Below are 17,343 nucleotides of genomic sequence, written 5' to 3'. Positions count from 1 at the left end.
TCCACATAAACTCAATCATTTGTCATAAAGCAGGCAACTTTTATTTTTTTTAAAAGAGATACACTGTGGAACAGGCCCTTCTAGCCCAAAGAAACACACCTTCCAGCAACTTATCTATTTAACACTAGCCGAATCATAGGACAATTTATAATGACCAATTAACCTACTAACCAGTACATATTTGGACTGCGGCAGGAAACCAATGTGGTTACAGGGAGAACGTACAAACTCGTTACAGATGGGGCTGGAATTGAACTCATATGCCCCGAGCTGTGATAGTGTCATGCTAACTGCTATGTTACTGTGGCGTCTTTAATGGATTAAAGTTCAGAATTCAATTAAGGGAATTCCGAACCCACCCTAGTCTCATTAAACAACTTACTTTCCATTCAAATTTATAGATTTGTAAACATGATGCCTTAATTGATGATTGTCTATTCAATGCCTTTTTTGTTTGATAATCAACTTATTTGTTAGCATAATTTAGTTTGTGGAAGAGATAACTTACAGGTTTGTCCCAGTGGTTCTCTTCATTGATGTTGCCATTAGCATCCATGGAAGAAGCTACACTGATGATCTGTGTGTGAGATCCATTACTGCCCAAACATCCATACCCACTGGAACCATTGTTGTAAACCGGCTAAAATGAGAGAGGATAAATAGTCTTAATAGAACCCATTGAAATGGACACAAACTGCATTTAGATTGGAATGTACAATGTGAGTTAGTTTTACCTGTAGCAAGAGCTGCTGAATTTGCTCAGTGATGGTTTGTATTTCAGGACTGAGTGTCTTCACTTCACTAGGCTCCGGAACAGCAAATACATCTTCATTCAAAGGACCCCTTCATATCAAAAGTTAAGGGAAAATACCATTCAATGAGTCCTTGTATCTGCCAATGTCTAATACATTTGATTTTGCAGGTGTACTATTCTGAACATTACTCATTACTGCACATCATTTGACTGATAAACATTCATAATAAGAGAACTGATTTGGTTATTTTAATACTAGGTCAGTAACTCTGGTCCAAGCACCTGGATTCACAAGGCATTATTATGAAGAAATTTTGGTATTTATTATCACCTATATTAATAAGGAGAACAATTCTTCAAAAAATAGTAATTTTAGGTTGAATAATTTCCTTCAATATTACTTGTACTCTTTATTCTTCACAACCACATCTTTTAATTTTTAACAACCTTGACCAACATTCTGAATTTATTTACCCTTATTTATTTGTTTGTGTGTTTATTCTTTTGTTTAATTATTCAAGGATATAGTGTGGTAACAGACCCAACTGGCCCAATGAGCCCGCACCATCCAATTACACCCATGTGACCAATTAACCTACTAATCCGTACATCTTTAGAATGTGGGAGGAAACCAGAGCACCCTGAGAAAACCTATGTAATCATGGGGTGAACATACAAACTCATTTACAACACAAAAAAAATCACGGCGTCACATCAATAGTTAATTGACTTATTTGCTGATCTGTAACAAACTCATGTCCAAGTTGATCAATCATGAACATTTTCTCTAAATAAACCAAAACTACTTACGTTCGTACTTTGTGTCTTCCGATTATGAAAGATACTTTTCTGCTCCAGGGATTTACGAAACTTGACCAACTGGTGTCAATTGTGATATATTCACCATTTTGTGTGCAGAAGCGAACTGGCGAGTGCTCAAAAGGTTGTCCTGCCTGTTTTAGTACTGAGTAAACAAAATAGTGAATGTACCTTAACTGAAATCAAAATTAAACTCAATAACAAATATCCATCGTGCTCTCTTTAGGAAAAATAACTAACATGGATATCAGATTTCTGGCAGTGATCCTCACTTAGGTGAGGAAAATGATGCTTGGCAATTTTTGTTTTAAAAGTTACAACACCTGTAAACTTACTCTTTTTATGAATGGCCACCATCAAGGGTTGATCATCAGGGTGCAAATGCATCAGTACGGGCATTCCAATGAGATCCTGAGGCAAATAACCCAAGAGAGGGACAGCCCTGTGAAAGCAAATGGAATTAGCTGCACAATGCACATTTTCAATAACATGCAAATGAGGCATAAAGTTGAATATAAGTAGACAAAAAAAACTAAAATCAAACTAAGTGATATCATTGCTCAAAAACTCAGTAAATCAAGTTTTTAAAAACCAAAGAAAATCTGCAGAAGCTGGAAATCCAAACAACACACACAAAATCTGGAGGAACTCAGCAAGCCAGGCAGCCTCTATGGAAAAGAGTACAATTAATGCTTCCTGCCTGAAGGGTCTCTGCCTTAAACATTGAATGTACACTTTTCCATAGATACTGTCTGGCCTGCTGAGTTCCTCCAGCATATTGTGTGTATTAACTCAAGTTTTTAATACCAGTTTAGATATACATCATTTGACCAGTAGAGGGCAAATAACATAACAAACACAAGAAAACCTGCAGATGCTGGAAATCGAAAGCAACACACATAAAATGCTGGAGGAACTCAGCAGGCCAGGCAGCATCTATGGAAAAGAGTAAATAGTTCGACATTTCGGGCCAAGATCCTTCATCAAGACGTACAAACCAAGCTTTTGAAACAATTCTGGTAACACACAGTGGAAAGTAATATTATTTGGAAATTAATTTTACATAGTTTAGGAGGGAGGGAGTGTTGACTCAGACCATGAGAGGCCTGCACTGGGCATTTTCATGCTTTACAAGGCGCAGATTGGAAGTCTGAGTGGGGCACCACTCCTCACAGAGACACTAGAGCAATGTGTGGTTAAGTGCCTTGCTCAAGGACACAAACACGCTGCCACAGCTAAGGCTCGAACTAGCGACCTTCAGATCACTAGACGAACACCTTAACCACTTGGCCACGTGCCCAACTACATAGTTTAAATGCATTTTAAAAGATTAAAAAACACAACATCTTTTTTTAAACTTTCTTCTGTTCATGTAAATACCCTTGGTTCTCTACATACCTCTCTTCAATATCCTGGAACATGCAGCTAGGTGTGTGGGTGGTTGTAAAAACCCTCTTATCATGGGGAATTCGTGGTGCTAATAAAATAGACATAAAAGACAGATGTTACAATTTAAACAATTGCCAACCAAATTCTTTCCCTTGAGCCCATCCTGGGTTAACAGTCTTTAATTAGAGTGGAAATGGCACCTAATGGCATCCATGAAATTAAAAAGTTCAAGCATAATGTCCAGTCCACTAGCTAAAGTTTATTATCATTAGTAATAATATTATTATTATCATACACAGGGTAAAAATGTAATGAAAATCAGCTTTTTGCAGCAGCAGCATAGTATATTAGAAGGGCTAACATAAAGTTAACAAACTTTACTGTATGTAAGATAAACTATACACAATGTACACGCGCAAATTAAACAAAACAAACATCATGCCACCAGTCCGAGAGCATCCAGGAACACACCACTGCATGTAAGAGGGATAGTAAAAAATCATCTTGTAAGGGAGAATTCCCAGAAGCCCTACACTCATGGCATATTCAACCACTGATGAGGTGTTTGTGCTTTTCTGATTTTCTGTACATTAATAATCATCTATTGCTTTTAACTGAAACTAAGTATCATGAATGCTGCGAAGCATTTTAGTTAGAATAATGTCCACATAATTCTAACTGATAATTAACACCTATTCACTATATACAGTTCAAAATATTAAATTATATTTAAAAACATTATAATTTTGTTATAGCCTGGTCCCTGGCTCTAGTCTAAAGATGAGAAAACAGCAAGAAAAATGCACTGAAGTTTTTTAGGACTTCACTCAGTTGTACAACTTCTCATCTGATCCTATCCTCTCCACTCACTATAAATGTACATTTGTCCCTTTCTCTTCTAAGTACTCAAGAATTGCCACTAGCAACAGGTGGAAGAGCTTACAGGGAGTAAAGATAACGTCAAACCAGTAATACTCATAGTAGAACCTCAGGTACAAGCAATATGTGCAAAAAATTGCCCAGAGGCAGGGTCTGCAACAGTCCTGCTGCAGAGCACTCTGCTGAGAGGCTCAGTGGAGAACCAACCAAAAGCTAACAGTTACCTACAAGTGCTGGGTGAATTGACTGTCCTGCCCTGCCAGGAAATCTCTGTTCACTGAAATGGCAGATGAATGAACTTAACGAATACTTTGCATCAGTCTTCATTGTGAAAGACTCTAGAAGTGTGCCAGAGGGAACAAGACTGAGTGCCATTGCTATTACAAAGAAAAAAGTGCTAGGCAAACTCAAAGATCTTACTTGGACCAGATCAACTACATCCAAGAGTCCCGAGAGTGATTGCGAGAGAGATTGCTAAAGAGATAGCAGATACATTGGTCATGATCGTTCAAGAATCACTTTGATTTTGGCATGATCCCGAAGGACTGGAAGATTGCAAACCTCACTCCACTTTTAAGAAGGGAGGAGGGCAAAAGAAAGGAAATTATAGGCCAGTTAGCCTAATCTCAGTGGTTAGAAAAGTGTTGGAGTCTATTACTAAGGATGAGATTTTGAGCTAGTTGGAGACCAATGATAAAATAAGCCAAAGTCAGCATAGTTTCTGTAAAGGGAAATCTTTCTGAGCAATCTGTTACCAGTTCTTTGAGGAAGTAACAAGCAGGGTGGACAAAGGAGAGGTAGTGGATGTCACACAGTTGGATTTTCAGAAGGCACTGAATAAGGTGCCACACAGCAGCCTGCTTAGCAAGATAAAATCCTATGGCATTACAAGAAAGATACTGGCATGGATAGAGGAATGGCTAACAGCCAGGAGGCAGTGAGTGGAAATAAGGGGGATCTTATCTGGTTGGCTGCCAGTGACTGTTGGTGTTCCTCAGGGGTCAGTATTGGGGCCATTACTTTTCACATTGTCAATGATTTGGATAATGGAATTGATGGCTTTGTGGCAAAATTTGTGGATGATATGAAGATAGGTGGAGGAGTAGGTAGTGATGAGGAAGCAATGTGATTGCAGCTGAACTTAGACAAACTGGAAGAATAAGCAAAAAAGTAGTAGATGGAATACAGTGTTGGGAAATGTATGATAATGCATTTTAGTAAAACAACAAAAGTGTGGACTATTATCTAAATGGGGAGTAGGTTCAAACATCAGAGGTGCAAAGGGACTTAAGAGTCCTCATACAAGACTCTGTCACACTGACGGGGCATTGGGAGCAAGGCTGGACCCAAATGCAAGACACATCTTGTGAGGTTACTTAGATTTAGTTTATTGTTCAATACCAGGAGAGCAGGAATAGCGAACTGGACAAGGACTGAGGACTACGACTAGGCTGGGACCAAAGGTCTGGGCTAGGACTCCGAATCGGCTCCCAGAACTAGAGGAGACATGAAGAGGCTAGGGTATGGACTCCAAGCCCGAGACTGGGCAAGGACCCAGTAGCTGGGTCTTGCCTCGGGCTCGGACCCCAGAATCAGGAATAGACATGACATGGACTAGGGAGAGGAGGAACGCGGGAACACAGAGCCTCAGTCTCGGGAGAGCAGAATCATGGACACATACACAGAACACAGAGTCGGGACCCCTCCTTGGGTACAGGACATAGGGCTGGGACTCACACACAGAACAGAGAGCTGGGACCCCTCCTTGGGTACAGGACATAGGGCCAGGACTCATGACCCTGTGCGGGGCAACGGCAAGACGGCCTGACCTACCCCACGGAGGCGAGGACAAGACAAGACATGACTCCCCACAGGGCAATGGCAAGACGGCCTGACTTACCCCATGGAGGCGTGGACAGGACAAGACACGACTCCCCGCGGGGCAATGGCAAGATGGCCAGACTTAACCCCACGGAGGCGAGGACCAGACAAAACAAAACGTCACCCCCCCGCGGAGCAACGGCAAGACGGCCTGACTTACCCCACGGAGGCGAGGACAAGACAAGACCAACACAAATGAACACCAGACAGTACCTATCTAGCTCCGGTGATGGAACTAGACCGAAGTGCAGGCGGGAGCTGCAGACGAGAGGGGCAGAGAAGGGACTCAGACAAGGGGGTAGGACAGGAATCACAGACCGCCAGGGCCAGGACTTGACTCAGAACTGGGAAGCCGCCAGGGCCAGGACTTGACTTGGAGCTTGAATGCCGCCAGGGACAGGACTCGACTCGGTACTTGAATGCCGCCGGAGCCAGGACTTGACTTGGAGCTTGAATGCCGCCAGGGCCAGGACTCGACTCGGTACTTGAATGCCGCCGGAGCCAGGACTTGACTTGGAGCTTGAATGCCGCCAGGGCCAGGACTCGACTCGGTACTTGAATGCCGCCGAAGCCAGGACTTGACTTGGAGCTTGAATGCCGCCAGGGCCAGGACTCGACTCGGTACTTGAATGCCGCCGGAGCCAGGACTTGACTTGGAGCTTGAATGCCGCCAGGGCCAGGACTCGACTCGGTACTTGAATGCCGCCGGAGCCAGGACTTGACTTGGAGCCTCCGGGTAGTGGCGAGCTCTCAACTCGGCCCGGGAACAGTAGACAGCGGTTCTTGATTCCCTCCGGCGGGTTAACTGATGGACCCACTTCGGTGAGGAAACCTTGCAGGCTCGCTTTGGCGAGGTAACTGGACAGGGTTGCTCCGGTGAGGAAGGGCGAATTACCGGCACTCGCTTCGGCAGAGACTAGGCTTGCTCCAGCCAGATGACATCGGCACGCCATACCTTAGATGACTTCGCAGACGCTCCCGCACCGAATGGCTGAAAGCTGGAGACTATAAACTACCGGTTCAGCTGAGTGTTAATTGCCTCTAATCACCAAAGTCCAGGGACACGGGAAAACAGGGAATCAATGGTCCGGATCGTAACATAAACAAGCTAAATTTAAAGGGACCCCGATCCGGACCATGACAGACTCCCAGAGGTTAATTTACAGGTTGAGTCAGTAGGCAAATGCAATGGTGGCATTTATTTCAAGGGGAATAGAATATAAAAGCAAGGAGATAATGCTGAGGCTTTATTAGTCAGTCTGCACTTCCAATATTGTTAACAGTTTTGGGCCCCATAACTGCGATCATGTTTGCTGTTGTGTGCTGGGGCAGCAGGCTGAGGGTAGCAGACACCAACAGAATCAACAAACTCATTCTTAAGGCCAGTGATGTTGTGGGGATGGAACTGGACTCTCTGACGGTGGTGTCTGAAAAGAGGATGCGGTCCAAGTTGCATGCCATCTTGGACAATGCCTCCCATCCACTACATAATATACTGGTTGGGCACAGGAGTACATTCAACCAGAGACTCATTCCACCGAGATGCAACACAGAGTGTCATAGGAAGTCATTCCTGCCTGTGGCCATCAAACTTTACAACTCCTCCCTTGGAGGATCAGACACCCTGAGCCAATAGGTTGGTCCTGGACTTATTTTCTAGCATAATTTACATATTACTATTTAACTATTTATGGTTTTATTACTATTTAATTATTTATGGTGCAACTGTAAAGAAAACCAATTTCCCCCGGGATCAATAAAGTATGACTATGACTATAACTCAGAAGGATGTGTTGTCATTGGAGAGTCCAGAGGAGGTTCACAAGGACAATTCTGGGAATGAGGAGCATTTTGCAGCTTTGGGTCTGTACTCACTGGAATTTAGAAGAATGCAGGGGGTGGGGGGGGGTCCCATTGAAATCTATTGAATGTTGAAAGGACTAGGTAGGATGGATGTGGAGAGGATGTTTCCTATGGCAGGGGTATCCAGAACTAGAGGGCACAGCCTCAAAATTGACGGTTGACCTTTTAGAACAGAGGTAAGGAGGAATTTTTTTGGCCAGAGAGTAGTGAATCTGTGGAATGCTCCGCCACAGACTGCAGTGGAAGCCAAGTCCGTGGGTATATTTAAGGGAGAAGTTGATCATTTCCTGATCAGTCAGGGCATCAAAGGATATGGTGAGAAGGCAGGTGTATGGGGTTGAGGAGGGTCTGGGATCAGCCATGATGGAATGACACAGCAGACTTGATGGGCTGAATGGCCTAATTCTGCTCCTATGTCTTATGGTCATGGAGCAAAGAAGAGGCCACAATCAGCACACTAAATCTTTATTCTCCCCAGGAACAGAGGGCATGAATATTCTGTGGATAATGATATTGTGGATACCATGAAGGCTCTTTCCCATGTACCCAAGACAACACAATAAATAAATGTCTTCTAATGTTTTAAAATTAAGACAAAGTAGTAAATATATAAAACATTTAAATACCCAGAGAGTGATATATTAACTAACGAAATTATGGTGTGACCGCGCAAACAAATACTTCTCTCAGTAGAGCGATAGTATTGGTCATTATGTTTGAACAAAAGCAGACTGCCTCAATTTATGCCTATATTTAGCAATTTCCCTCCAAAAATACTAAGGAGTGGGTGCTTTACCTCACGAGGACACATATTGACAAACAGAGAATCTGTGGTTAATACGGATCGAGTGTATTGCGCAGGGTCTAGAATCTATCCTTTGTGGCATGGTAGTTGGGGGAGAGAGCAACTCTGGCAACACAAAGGACCCAAATATGGATGGGGCCTGTCCTATTGTAAAAGCTCTGATGATTTACAGGGCATGAGCAAAACAGTCACTTCTCCAGAAGATGCTATCTCTACACCGTGGTTAAAGTTTAGGGTGCTGACACTGTAGGTCAAAATATCTGGACAGTCCAGACAGTTGCCAGTCAAGACTACAGTCAGTATTCCTTGGCCCAGAACTTTCTGAAGCCCAAAATGATATGCATTGTTCTCCACTGACAGACTTGCTTTCTCTGTATACCTTACTTGGCCTTCTCATTATTTCTAGCATTCTGTGTTTCTTCAGAGTTACAGCATGCTGTGCTTCTCAAGTGCGTTTATTACACTTCCAGCATTGTTTTGATTTCAGTTTTCTTTCATTTCATTTTCACACCCCATGTAGGAGATAATCTGTGCCGAACACGTTTCTGGCACTTTCATCTGGCACCACATCATTAATGACATGGAGCGGGGAGAATGGCTAATAAAGCAGCCATGATCGAATGTTGGAGCAGTCTCGATGGGCCGAATGGTCTTATGGAAATCAGCAGCTTTCCACTAGCCACACTAATCCCACAGGTGTGTAGGAGTATGAAAACAAACAAGATGACACATTCTGATTTTTAAAACTGATTTTCAATGTTCATTTTGTGCCAGCTTTTTGCTTCTGCATTGTGGCAAACTTGGAATTGGTGGTGATCAGTAAGATCAAAGACTTGGAACTGTTGCCACATGCAAAACTGCCTCCAGTGAGTATTGCACTCTGACAAGTTGTTTGCAGACAGTTGGCCAGCAGGAGGCTGTCTAGGTTGCCTTAATACAAAAACTAAGTTTTATAATAATGACCTGACCTGTCTTCTCGTTTTCCAGACAACCAGTGAGAACTAACTGATTGAAACCAAACATGTTACAAGATATAATAGCAAGTAACCCCACCTCAAAGATGATATTGGGAGGTGAGGAAGAGAATGCAATGAGCGTTTTCTTTGCCTGATAATTATGCCTATCTGTTAAGATTCTCACCTTCATATCCTGAGTGCACCCTTTCAGCAAGTAACAGACAGCACAGTTGGTCGTCGTCATCTTCAGATGCTCGTACCCTTGTGAGATAAGGCGTTACACGAAAAGGATAGTAATGAGTGCTATGATCTCGCTGTTGGTTCCCACTGTGAAACAGACAGCAACAGTAAGTCCAGAGCCAGTACCAAAACACATCAAAACAAGTAACTTATTTCAGCTCTGTACAATTGAAACTGCATTTAGACAACATGACATATGGTAGCAAACACTGTTATACTGCACTCTGGTTATCTACAGGCTCTTTCTGCTGTGTTGTAAGTTTTGCATTGGATGAACAAGAAGCAACAACCTACAATGTAATGTTCCTTTTATGGGGAATATGAAGCAAATCAACCCACATTCAAAAGGTCAAAGTTTAAAGTAAAGTACATATATATCACTATATATAATTCTAAGATTTATTTGCTTGAGGGCAATAAATAAGTGATAAATATTGAGAACATGAGATGAAGAGTCATTGAAAGGAGTCCATAGGGTGTGGGAACAGTTCAGTGATGGGGTGAGTGATGTTATCCTGTCAGGTTCAAGAACATGATGCTTGAGGGGTAGTAACTGTTCCTGAACCTGGTGGTGTGAGTCCTGAGGCTCCTGTACCTGCTTCCTGATGGCAGGAGCAAAAGGAGAGCGTGGCCTGGATGGTGGGGGTCCTTGATTATGGATGTTGCTTTTCTGCAATAATGCTCTGAATAGATGTGCTCAGCGGTGGGTAGGGCTTTACCCATAATGTTCTGGGCTGTATCCATTACTTTTTGTTGGCTTTTCCATTCAAGAGCATTGGTATTTCCATATAAGGCCATGATGCAACCAGTCAATGTACTCTCCACTTCACATCTATAGAAGTTTGTCAGAGCTTTAGAATGCATGCAGAACCTTCACAAACTTCTATAAAAGTAGAGGTGCTGCTGTGCTTTCTTCGTAATGGCACTACATGCTGGACCTGGACAGATTTTCTGAAGTTATAACAATGAGGAATTTGAAAGTTGCAGACTCTATCCATCAATGATCCCCCAATGAGGACTGTCTCATGGACCTCCGGATTCCTCATTCCTCTTCAAGTCAATCAGCACCTAATGATGACCATTATGTTTGCACCTGACTGGGACTCTAGCAAGGTAATTTGCAAATTTCACACTGTTCTTCAGGACCACAAACATCAGTACGATCTAATCTCCCCCATTCAACCCACTAACATCATCGATTGAGGACCTGTTCGGGCCCCAACTCAGTGTCTGCTTGACAATCTGACAGTCACCGACACTTCCCACCTCCATCGGTTACTGATCATCCAATCTTGAGCCTAGCTCTCTGATGACTGACCCCTGATGTAATTCATACTCACTCTCTGATCAGACTCTCTTTGCCAACTGGCTGCTCGCTCCCAATGCACCCCTGTCTCTCCCTCTCAGACGTTCTGCAGCATATGATAGTAAAAAAATGCCAGCTCAGTAGTACCCATGACCTTTAACTTCTGATACTAATAACACACGGTGCGTTCCTTGAAACACTCAATGTTGTGCATTTTGATGACCACACAGTGGATCATTAGAAGCAAAGCACAACTTTTAGCCTATTATCTTTAACAGACTGTAGCAATAAAATTTGCATGGATGCAGACATTACAACTAGTAAATTGCGAATTGAAAATTTAAGGCATTATGTCAGGGCTCCCCTGATCCAGATATCAATCATCCATAAACAGTGGATATATTCTGGGTCAAGAACCAGATCACTGAAAAACAGGACAAAAAGCCAAGTATTTGCCAGCTTGCAGCTATGACACTGAACCACTACATATCATTAACTTCCAGGGATCGTATCTCTTATATTCTGCCCAATAATTCTACTTCAACCAATGTCACTAAGGCAGAGATTATCTGGTTGTCAGTCCTTTGTAGTCAGTTATTCACAAATTTCCTGCTCTGTTTTCTGTATCCAAGAGCACTCAAAATTCATAAATATTTTTAGGGCTGACCACCCTTTAATTTCAGCGCCAGCTATTCAGGATATGTGCTTTAGTTTTACATAAGCAATTTCAGAATTGCACAACAGTATTACTAATTAAGGTGTGTACACACGTAAGCAGTTCAGAACTGTAATTAGCATTTAGTTAACCTTTAACTTCAGGCTTGTTATGTAACATGTATCAAGTCCTTCCTACTTCTTGCATACTGTTAACCTATTTTCACTGATAATGTTTTATATTTTGTGGATATTTTCCAGTATTGTACAGGAAGGAAACAAATCCACAGACTCACAATGTCAGTAGCAATCATAATGCTACTGTAAACTAACTCTGCCTGCATATGGTCTGTATCCCTCTATTTCCTGCCTGTTCTTGCGTCTGTGTAAATGCCTCTTAAATGTTACTACTGTATCTGCTTCTACCACTTCCCCAATTGCATGTCCCAAGCATCGGCCACTCTGTATAAAAGAAGCTGTTATGAAAATCTCCTTTAAAAAGTTTCCCTTTTCCTATGCCTTCTACTATTTGACAATTCCATTCAGAAAAACTCTATCTACCCGATCTATGCCTCTCGTGAATTTTATATACTTCTATTATCGCCTCTCAGCCTTTGACACACCAGAAATAAAGCAAATCCACCTTTACCCATTCCTTCTTAAAGCTAGTACCTTTCAATCCAGCCAACATCCTGGTGAACTTTTCTGCACCCTCTCCAAGACCTCTAATTCTTCCCTACAGCGTGGTGAGCAGAACAGCACAAAATGCTCCAAATGCAGCCAAACTGAAGTTTTGTACAGCTGCAACATAACCTGCCAAATTTATTTTCAAGTCTTTGTTGATAAAGACAAGTATGCTAAACATATTCAATACCACCCTATCCACTTGTACTGCCACTTTCAGGAAGCTCTAGACTTACACACCTAACATCCTTCTGAACATCAATGTCCTACCATTTACTGAATACTTTGCTCTTGCAATTGACCTCAGAAACTGCATCACCTCGGATTTTTCCAGATTAAAATCAATTGCCATGATCTTATAGAACTGGTATTTTCACTTATTTACACAAATGTACTATATTATTCAAATATCTTTCATTGCCACATGTTCTACTGGACAGGAATGCATAAAGAACAATTACTAATGCCAGTACCATATATAAAAGCTACAAATATGATTCAATTTATAATCATATCATCTACACTGCTTCAAAATAATTACTAATAACTTCTAAAATCCTCACACTTTGATTACCACCAAGTTTGCAGTCTAATACAAGACTCCCGTTCTATAATTAATAACAGGGCATCCTAATCACCTGAAGCTATACAGAGTTACAGTCTCATTGAATAGTCTTTTCTCATTATTTAAACAGAGACTGGTTAGAAACAAGCTATACATGCTAGAAATTCTAATGCATACAAATGGATGCAGTGCACACCAAAACGGTTCAGGGAATTGTCTCCTGCACAAATGCTAGTTGCACCCAAGAACGTTAAGTACAACGTACTTTGGTAAACAGCCTGGAAGTGGAAATGGAGGCAGGGTTCAAAGTTTAAGAACAGGAAGGTTAGTGCAGTGATGGAGGAGAATGACCAGGTCTGTGAATCACACTGAGCATCCGATACACATTAGGTATGGAAGGTAGAAGACTGATGCTTCTGTTGTCGAGCTCCAGGATAAAGTGCTCTGAAGGACTGACAAGGATTTAGAGCAAGGTGGGATCCGAGGGTAGGGAGGACTGAAGGAAAGGGAGCATTACAGAGTTGTGGCTTGGGCAAAGGATAGCTGTGGTGGTGGAGGTTGGAGACTGCGCAGTTCAGACATAGCTAGAGCTATATGATGAAAGGCAAGGAGGGAACTGATTCAACAGGGATGCCAACTCTACATACCTCTGTGAAGCTACAGGTGTCCCAGGACTGGCCTGTCCTGGATAATGTGGTGCAGCTTCTCTTAAAAGTGCTCTAAGGGACCAGTGCATTGGGAATTACATCAGCCTTCCATCACTGGCATGGAAATCACAAAGGATTGAAAGTGAATCATTCCAAGAACTGGAAACAACCCAGTTATTTTGTTCTTGTATTTCACTCTGTGACTAAATGATTTCCAATGGTACAGTGCCGGAACATCAGAATTATGTGATTGATTTTCTGTGTCACTATTTTTACCTATTTAAAAAAATCTTGCACAATTTGGCACTCGTTGAGTCTTTCCAAAGTGTGCAGAGCTACAGTAATTTTCATAAATTTTTGGGCATCCCCGATTCAACTTTTTCTCCCCCCAAAAGGTTTCTCACAGATTACCACACTAATCACATCAATGCTCTCGAGTGCAGAACTTACTGCCATTCTACCTTCCTTCACACACAAGTCTTCTATTTTTTAATTCATTCATCTCCAGTCTGTCTTACACTCACCTAATCCGGCAGAAGAAAGACTTCTCCCGCATACAGTCTGAAGGCAATGAACCTGAAAGAAAGCAACAGCAATATGTTAGGGAACTGCAACTGAACTGACAGAAAGAAAACAAAAATCTCACTATTATGCAGTTACAATGAAACTGAATTGATTCACAACCTATGAAATGAATCTGAGGGGAGTATATGGTGAAATACAGGCACTTTGATAATAAATTTACTTTGAACTCTGAACTCTACATTAATTGCTGCAGTCTTCTGTGAAGACTTAAAAGAAGCACATGAATGTAAGTTCAAATCTGACACTGTCATAGTTGGGTGACAATTTTTTCGAACCAGTGTGATAATCTTTGCTGTGTATTTTGTGATTGAACCAAGTCTGCCAAGTTTAGAAATAACACATGGCTCATTATCTCCAAATAAGAAGGAAAACACCACCATTCTCTAGCTGAATCAGGAGGGAAGCGAGATACCATGCCAGTGAGTGCTAAGGTCTTAACCCAAGAATTCCCCTTGTAGATCTCTGTTGCCTTATCATCTTTTCAAATCTATTTACTATCTCACTGACTTTTTAAAAGATAACATCTTGGAACAATTACTTATTTTGAAGACGTTCTACAACAAAGTTTAGAAATATTAAAATGGTGTGTGTGTGTGTGTGTGTGTGTGTGTGTGTGTGTCTCATGCCTCAGACCATGAATATTAATGTATTAATGACATGTCTCAGGATCTCCACAACACCAAGAGCCGACTACAATTGGGGCAAGACCGTGCTTTCAAGCCTGAGCACGATGTGTAAAATTAACAACAAAAAGAATAGCATCCAGGCCTTTTCCACTCTCAGTATGAAGTTTAAGACTTGGGACTTAAGGATCCTTCTGGACAGCTATAACAGTCTCACTGTCTGGTGCTTAATTCTCATATTGCACCTTATTCAGAGTGGCACAGTCAATGACCAGTTCCAAATAAGAACAATGCCTTCTGGAAGGACAAACTAGAAGAGAAATACAGTCTTCTTGGAGTGGCTTTCACCATCAAAACAGAGTTATTTTAGCATCAAAGTTATTGTCCATGTGGGACAAATGATCAGCTCATGCCCTCCGTCTCACTTTACCGCAGAAGCAGCATACTATCAGTCTAAATGCCCCAATCCTGAAAACTACAGATGAGGCCAAGGAGTATTTCTTCTCTGAGACTGAGGAAACCCTGGCTTATTTATCATTTATACTAAATAGACAGCTCATCTCAGCTATCCCCCATAGTGTTCAGTTATGGTCACTGCCCAAACAGACATATTGCAGCATCAAATAAAGAGACAGACTTATCCAGGCCTGAAGCATACACATTACTAAACGTGTTAATGAATCATGCTAGCCTGATTTAATTATATGATGCTAATCTATGTGTTTGAAATTTAGGTTAATGTGGTATCTATTTTTGGAATAAAAAGTACACTATTTTGGGTATACATCATTCATGCCAAGATTAATAATACAGAAAAAAATGATTAGGATTATTGTCATTCAGCACTAAACAGACCTTTTAGTATGCAGACTCTCTCTTGACTATTAAGCAACCATTATGCTAATCCTATTTAATTCTCCCCATGCTCCCATCTACTTCTTGCATTCTCGTATCTTGCCATCAAGGGCAGCGGACTATATCCAATTAAACTATCATCAGCATGTTTTGCCGATGGCAGAGGAAACCAGAGCACCCAGAGGAAACCCATGTGATCAGAGGAAGAACATGCAAATGGCACGAACACAATACTGGAGGTCAGGATTGATCCTGGGTTGCTGATGCAGTGAGGAAGTGGCTCTACCGCACTGCCTGAGGGATTATTCTAGGATTTAGAAATCTAAGCCATGAAAATTTAGGACATAGTCGCTGCTAAAGTAGACAAAAGCAGCCTACATGCCTGCGTCAGCACTGCACTTGAGACAAGGGTTCAAACTGATCAAGCAAGACAATAGATTAGAAGAAGCCTTTCTCTCCCCATGACATGGCTATATAGAGCAGACAATCTAATGCTGTTGAAGCAATCTTTTTCTAAATACAAAACTCGATAAATAGTCTTTTAGAAATTACAATATAGGCTGGAAGAGTAAAGGAAATACATAGATTCACTTCCTGCCCAACAAAGCCACGTTCCATACAATTTTCTCTTGCTTCCTGTTCATCTCACCCTTGTAAGTAAAATGGTTTCCCCCCAATACATTTAGCTTGTATTCTCTTAAATACACATTTGTTGTTCTCCTCAGCTGTGTGATGGAGCAGTCTATTTCACAATCTCGCTACTTCCAGTGTAAGGTTTTTAAACATTGACAATCATCCCAGGAGGATTGCATTCTTCTTTAGATTGCTGTGCCAGTTGAAGCTTTGCTTAGTATCTTGGTTTTTGATATGGTTATCACCTGCCTGCCATATCTCATTAAATGTAAGAAAATATTCAAAAAGCATTTTAGGTGCAATCTACTGTCTGTCAACACATTTTCAATTTTTGAAGTACATATGTTTAAAATCTGTGGTATGGATCCTGTCCTCTGCATTAGCATTTATCGTCCTCCTAAATCCAATGCAATACGCACATACCCGCTTCCTCTCAAAATTCTCAAAATCGTTATCCACCATTATATTGGACTATGACAGGACTGTCATTGCTAGTGATTTCAATATTCAGATGAATTCATGAGCTTACTAGCCGGCCTAGATCTTACCCAAGGTGTCACTAAGCCCGTCCACTGAATTGGAAATACATTTGATTTAGTAATGACAAATGGGTTAAATATTGTTAATGTCTCTCTCTGTCTGATACCACTATCTCTGATCATTTATGTGTACTTTCTGATGCCCTTCTGCCCTTTGATGCCCAAGACTACAAAATAAATTTCAGTTAAAGTACTGTTTCTTGTTGCCACAACACAACTTAAAATTCTCTGAACTGGCTAGTTTATCTGCTCAGTAAATGGGCAGCACAGTAGTATAATGGTATGTACAACAACATCTTACGGCTCTAGCGACCCAGTTCACTTCCCATCACTGCCTGTAATGAGTTTGCACGTTCTCCCTGTAACTGCATGAGTTTCTTCCAGGTGCTCCGGTTTCCTGCCACAGTCCAAAGATGTACCGGTTGGCAGGTTAATTGGTCATGTAAAACCGTCCTGTGATTTGACTACGGTTAAGACAGGGGTTACTGGGTGTCATGGCTCAAAGGGCCAGAGGGCCTATTCCAGCAACACACATCAAAGTTGCTGGTGAACGCAGCAGGCCAGGCAGTATCTCTAGGAAGAGACCCTTCATCAGGACAAACTGAAGGAAGAGTTAGTAAGAGATCTGAAAGTGGGAGGGGGAGGGGGAGATCCAAAATGATAGGA

At 41.7% G+C, this 17,343-nt stretch overlaps 1 protein-coding gene across 5 annotated transcripts in view; it reads right to left on the bottom strand.

Moving 5' to 3' along the window:
• The window catches only part of per2 (period circadian clock 2), a 77,860-nt gene that overhangs the window by 41,414 nt on the left and 19,103 nt on the right, over positions 1-17,343 (bottom strand). For 3 of the 5 annotated variants that reach the window (XM_072255507.1, XM_072255510.1, XM_072255509.1), the window contains exons 7-14: positions 13,967-14,018; positions 10,927-10,998; positions 9,531-9,673; positions 2,972-3,050; positions 1,909-2,015; positions 1,565-1,718; positions 735-843; positions 509-640 (exon numbers count right to left, since the gene is read on the bottom strand). In XM_072255507.1, coding sequence (XP_072111608.1) covers positions 509-640; positions 735-843; positions 1,565-1,718; positions 1,909-2,015; positions 2,972-3,050; positions 9,531-9,673; positions 10,927-10,998; positions 13,967-14,018 — 848 coding nt within the window. The remainder of the gene's footprint in view (positions 1-508; positions 641-734; positions 844-1,564; positions 1,719-1,908; positions 2,016-2,971; positions 3,051-9,530; positions 9,674-10,926; positions 10,999-13,966; positions 14,019-17,343) is intronic. The other 2 variants (XM_072255511.1, XM_072255512.1) reach the window with 1 other exon arrangement.

The sequence above is a fragment of the Mobula birostris genome, chromosome 4 (genome assembly GCF_030028105.1).
Source record: "Mobula birostris isolate sMobBir1 chromosome 4, sMobBir1.hap1, whole genome shotgun sequence".
NCBI classification, from domain to species: domain Eukaryota; kingdom Metazoa; phylum Chordata; class Chondrichthyes; order Myliobatiformes; family Myliobatidae; genus Mobula; species Mobula birostris.
Note: the sequence above shows the minus strand (reverse complement) of the source record. Positions and strands in the feature narration are given on the sequence as shown.